General features: G+C 48.5%; 2 protein-coding genes across 2 annotated transcripts in view; both read right to left on the reverse strand.

The window, feature by feature from the left end:
• The window catches only part of CSUI_003447 (family sec63 protein), a gene marked incomplete at its 5' end in the record, with an annotated part of 12,698 nt that extends 11,436 nt beyond the window's left edge, over positions 1-1,262 (reverse strand). The window contains one exon of the mRNA XM_068063645.1: positions 698-1,262. Within this exon, the coding sequence (XP_067924378.1) occupies positions 698-1,262 (565 nt within the window). The remainder of the gene's footprint in view (positions 1-697) is intronic.
• Positions 1,263-4,336: 3,074 nt separating this feature from the next.
• CSUI_003448 (uncharacterized protein) lies at positions 4,337-5,789 on the reverse strand. The gene has a single exon (XM_068063646.1). It carries the CDS (start codon positions 5,427-5,429, stop codon positions 5,187-5,189), a length of 243 nt encoding a protein of 80 aa, XP_067924379.1. The 5' UTR covers positions 5,430-5,789; the 3' UTR covers positions 4,337-5,186.
• Between the last annotated feature and the right edge of the window lie 20 nt (positions 5,790-5,809).

The following is a 5,809-nucleotide window of genomic DNA, read 5'->3' on the forward strand; positions in this document are numbered from 1 at the left end:
CGCGGAAGAGAGAGAGATAGGTCTATAGATCCATGACGGTAGGCATGCACATAGGTATGTGTATGCATGAGGAAGAGAAGGATACGTGGAGATGTATAGATGACTACACGACACTTCATTGTTGTCTCTCCCAGGCTCGTGGCGTCGAGAGAGAAAGCAATGGAGGCAGACTGAAGAGGCGTCTACGTTGACGAGGGTGCTCATTGCTTGTCTATTACACAAAAAGAAAAGAGTGGCTCCTTCATTTGCCACGTAGAGGTAAACTTGTGCCGGGCTTTGTCTTGCATCGTCGCGTATACTTTTCTGCGTCCATATGCGTGAAAAGAGAGGATCTTCAGGCATTTCTCTATCACCATCCTTCAGTCTATGGACCACTCTCTCCATCCATAAAGACGTAACTATCTCCCTCTCTCTATATCCACCCCTCCCCCCTATAACCCTACCTACCTTTCTATCAACCTATCTTTCTTTGAAGTTCGCTTGGCTCCACACCTCGGCAAGACACCTATGTGAAGACCCGTAGCTATACAACTCCCTACCCCCCCAGCATACACAGCACATCAGATCCTTCACGGGGTGCTTACCAACCCAATATATATATGCCTACATATATCTAAATCTGTACGCAGCTGTACATAGACAACATGAGTGGTGTCTGCATGTATGAGGAGTGTAACTAAGAGAGGGAGGGATGAACTTACAGGATCTGTAAGAGACTGATAAGCCTTGGCGACTAGTATGAACTTAGCGGCACTTGTCGGGTCATTGGTATTTTTGTCGGGGTGATATTTGAGAGACATGAGTCGATAAGCTTTCTTGATTTGTCGATTAGTTGCTCCTGGTTCAACTTCAAGAATTTCAAAAGGATCGAAAGTCTTAAGATTCTTCATTTCGGGTAGATTCACACAGAGATAAAGGAGTGCTATCCAGGCTATCAAAAGGCAAAGCTTCTCTATCCATTTATACCCTCCTCCAAACCATCTTTGCTTCCACGTATCTGACTTGAAAACATCTCTTTCTCTCTTTTCTAAGCATTCTGTACAGGTACAGTGTACATACACTGAACCTTTCTTCGACTTCTGAGGGTATTGTTTGCCTGCATAACTCTTCGGAAAGAAAACTTGCTTCAAAGAAAAGAACGTCCAAGGAACGACAGCGCAAAAAGAGACAGTACATAAGTAAAACATAAAAGCGCTATCGTCATAGTCGAGCAGCGGCTCACGCTGCTCTTCCTTCGTGAAGGTATCCCGGAACTGTGACATTTTGACGGAGAGGGAGGAGGGAGAAAAAGAAAGACAAGATAAAGACTCGAGAAAACAACTCCACCACCGGGAGAAACTCCTTTACATGAACACGCTCTCGCCGGAGGTGTTCCGTCCCTTTGGAAAGGAAGAGATTCGGTCGCTTCGGGAAAATTGGATGAAATGTAAGGCAGAAGTGAAGACGCGGAAAACAAGAAAGGTTTCCGAGTGGAGTGTAAGAAGAAAAAAGCGGAGTGGTTCCTAACTCTTAACCCTCATTTCACAGAGGGGAAACAGAGGGCGATGTACGATTTGAGGTGCACATACAGCCCGGGAACAAAATGGGCAGGTTCTTTGTTGTGACCGTCAGACTGTTGGGTTGATAGGGGGAGATTCGAAGGCATAAGCTTTCTACCAACGTATCCCCCCGTCGACGGGACAGGATGAAGAAAGAAGTGAGGGCTGTCCTCCTATTGATAACGTAAAAACTGAATTTCGAAATAAGCCAGCGAAAGAACGTGAGCGAGTCGTCGCCGCTGCCGTAAGTAAGATAGACACCTCGTTTTCGTATGTGCAACGCGAGATTCTTTGTGGCTTGGAGAGAAGACTGAAGAGACGGAGGGAAAGGAACGGGAAGAAGATGTGGTTAGATGGTCTCCGCTAAGAAAGAAGAAATGTGTAAAGTGAAGAAACAGGACATGTCTTAGAATCTCCTCCACTCACCTCGGACGTACGATATCACATGCGCTCGAGCTGAAAACAGAGCGCCATAGAAAAGAACGGAGACACGGACGCATTCGTTCCCAATCGAACACGATGGTCGAGAACTTGGTAGTAGAACGTTCAAGAGGAAAGTGTCACTCTGCTAGGAAGGGCGTGACCCGTCAACGAGATTTGCGTAACTCGGCGACAAAGGCCAGTGTGGAAGAGAAGGAGGATTGTATTCTGAGGATGAAAGAAGCGAAAGCAAACGAGGTATGTGCGGAAAGAACTGTTGCTTTGCAGAGCATTTAGTCAAACAGACAATGAAAGAAAAATAAGAAGGGATGAGAAAACTGTAAGGAAGCAAGTCCTTCGGCCTACGAAACAGATCGGACAACCAGGAGATGACGAACAAGTAAAGATCCGCTTTTTCTGACAGCTACAAGTTCCATCTATCCTTTCAACGTGGAGGAAAACAAGAAAACAAGAGCGAGGACAGCAAATGAGAGAGAAGGTAGACAAATAGTAAAACCTAGAAGGAAACCCGTCCCTTTATGGAAAGCGAGAAGTTAGGAGACAGCGGCGACGTCTTACCACCACATGCGGAGAACCCTGAGTGCTGGACTAGTAAGAAAAGTACAAAAGAAAGAAAAACGGTTTCCCAAGGGACGCCCCCCAGGTGACTTCTCCAGGACCGAATAGAAGCCGAAAAGAATCAGAACGCTTCTCCTCTTGTCAGTCCTGGACCACGCGCCACCAGCGGCTCTTGAAGGAGAAAACGCCAGGGGGTATGTAATGCCAGTAGATAGCCCTCCTCTCACGAAGAACCTGTTTATCCTAGTAGTTCCCCTCGCGTTTTTTACCAGAGAACGACAGAATTCTTCGACCAACAAGAAACACTTCTCCCGTCTCCGCCCTTCCCTGGCCGGCCCCCCTGCACGTGGAGACCCCTTTATTTCGACGTAGTGTTGCGTGGGTCGTCGTCCCATCACTACCGACACTGAAGTAGCCGCGATGATTGGAGTCATCTCTACAGTCAAAACAGATACATATCTGGAGGTGGAGTCGACGGTTCACAGTGACGTACTTGAACGCTGTATCGCAACGCGTGTACGAGTATGGCGGCAAGGGTAAGAGGCGGTATGTCCTGGCGCCTACAGTCTTGGAGACGTGCCGCTTTTAGACTGGGCCGTTTCCCCCGTTATGCCGTATGCTGAGCGTTGTTACGCACCCCGTCAGACACTTCAGGTCTGATCTTTAGCATACCCCCTTCAGCATGCCAGCGGGCGCCGGAAGAACTTGGGGAACTAGTGAGCCGTCCGTCGTTTGACGGAATGATCGTTCTTAGGCTCCACACGCCAAACATCGAAGTGTTTTGAGACCCCTTCCACATCAGGTGAGTAAGAGAACTTTCCCAACGAAATTGAAGACCGACCTTTCAGTCGAAAGAATGATTCGCACGCTGGAGTTGAACATGTTCGTTCGGTCCCAGTTGTTTCCACCCTCTATCGTGATGATGCGCAACAGCCGACACCCGACAAAAGGTTACTTAGCAATTTTTCTCTCCGATCACTAACACTCCTGGCTGTGCGGTCACCTTAATAGCTTGCTGTTGCCAGCTTCCACGCGCCGACCCTCCGAGATGACTTCCTGTCAAGCCCTACAATATGGCGCATTCGAAGACATAGGGCTCGAATTCACTAACGTGTCGTCCCCTTCGGTCTCCAGTTTCACTACGGAGCTTGTTGAAACTAAGTAGCCTGCTGCTATCTGCATCCACCCGCTCACGTGCTTCCCGTGTTCGACGCCGTCGAAATACTACTCTCCAACAGTGGCTTGTACAGTTACACAACTGACAGTGCGTCAGATCCGGCTTTCTCCAAAACCCTTTGACTTTCTCGGCCCCGTTATATAACTGAACCAAGCTTGTACTGGTCGTGCACCGCCCGCGGCGCGCAGTCACCTGGTGGGGGCGCCTCTCAGTGACTAGTGTGCTGCGGACAACTACATTCCAAGAGTCGGCGTGTCTTTGCCGGCAGCTGTGATACGTGTGGGCCTTTCTCAAATAACCACCTGGGAACTTCCAAAGAATCTGCCGCAACCGCGCGCGCGGAAAGGCCCCTGACATCGAGAAAATACCGGTTCGAACGCCTGGTCTACTCTCCCAGGTATACAGCCGATCGAGCCATCAGCCTGATTCCTCGTCACTTGGAGTGACTTGGGCTGCCGCAGAAGTGCCAACATGACTATCCTATGACATTTCGAGAAAAACCGGCGTCTTCAGCCATGCACCTGTATGCGGCGGCTCTTCGCGGTGGCCTTGAACCGAATACTAGATAGACGAGAGCTTTCCCAAGTTCTACCAGTATAAAGAAAAGGCAATTCGAGTTTACTTTGCAATGTGTTCCGATAGAAACAAAACTTTTCTCATCGCGAAAGGGGAAACGAACACGGCATACTTTTTCTTTACTTCCTCGCCCGAAGAGGGACTCCTCAGGACTGGCCATATCCGCCTCAAGACAGGTGCATGTACACACACCCGGAGACGAACACGGCACGGAGTCTCGCAAGACAACCGTTATTTCTTCGGGCCAAATGATGGACGAATGGCAACATTTTTTAAATAATACCGTTTCCTGTCGCCAAAATGGAAAAATACACGGTCCAGACAAGAGAAAAAAGCTGTACTAGCAGTAGTTGTAGTAGTGAAAACGTTCGCTCTCGGCGCTACTTTCACACACTCTATGGACGGACATCATCCAGAACCAACCCCGAGACGTACGTCTATTTCTACGTCAGACATACATGATATATACAAAACAATACATCAACATCTCACTCACCAGTGGTGATCTGCCCGTATGCGTATTCCGACTTCGTGCGTACGATAGGTATGCGACAGAGGGGTAGACCGTAAGCTGGCCGGAGAAGAGGACCTGGCAACTGCATGTCAGTCATTCAAGATTACGCAGCCATTCTTCGCTGTTTTCTTTTCGTCGGCGTGGTTCCCTTACTAACCACTCATTCTTCCGCACGGCCATCCCACCCATTATCCCATTCATCAGAGAATACCTTTACTTTCTGTCGTATTCTGATCTCAGTGAGTGGGATGGTGCCAAGTGGGCGTGACAGTCAACAAAGGGAGACTTGGGCATGAATCACCGATAGAAAGAAAAAGACAAGAAAAGGTGGGTCACTACCTCACTATGACTACTAATACTACGATGACTACTTACCGTCTTCTCAGAATGATCCTGTTATTCTTCTCTTCTCTGCGACGACGTAAGAAATTCTCTTCTTCCAAGAAAGAAAGAAACCATCATCCACACCGCCGGCCGATCGAACTCCGTAGAGAACAAAACATACGGCAATCAACTGGCTCTCCTGCCCCACCCCTTTACCTTGCACCCCCTCTGGTCGTAAGTTTGCGTAGGTCGATGCGGTGGCGCTGCCCAGTCTATCAGAGGAAGTCTGATGCGGCCTCATCGTCTTTGCCTATATCATGCCAAGTGTTTGCTCGTTTCTTAGGAGAGTACTACCGTTGAGATGCCCTCACTATAACTCAAAACCCATCTCAACGAAAGATTCCAGATTTCTGAAGAAACGAAGAATACCAATTAAGGCAGTTGCTGTACGTGCGTACGTACAGCAACGACAACGTCTCGCTTATTTCTTGGTCTCGACATCAAACAGATAAACCTTCTTCATCCCTCTCTTTGATGTGAACATGTTTGCTATGAGAACCCGTTGTAGTAGAGACGGCCCGGCAGCATCCACGAAACACAGCGCGGATCTTTCTTCATAAGGAATTACTGAAAAATGTTTTTTTGCAAATCCCTCTAACCCCCCCCCGGAGACATCTCTTC

The sequence above is a fragment of the Cystoisospora suis genome, assembly GCF_002600585.1.
Source record: "Cystoisospora suis strain Wien I chromosome Unknown contig_1541, whole genome shotgun sequence".
Lineage (NCBI taxonomy): Eukaryota > Apicomplexa > Conoidasida > Eucoccidiorida > Sarcocystidae > Cystoisospora > Cystoisospora suis.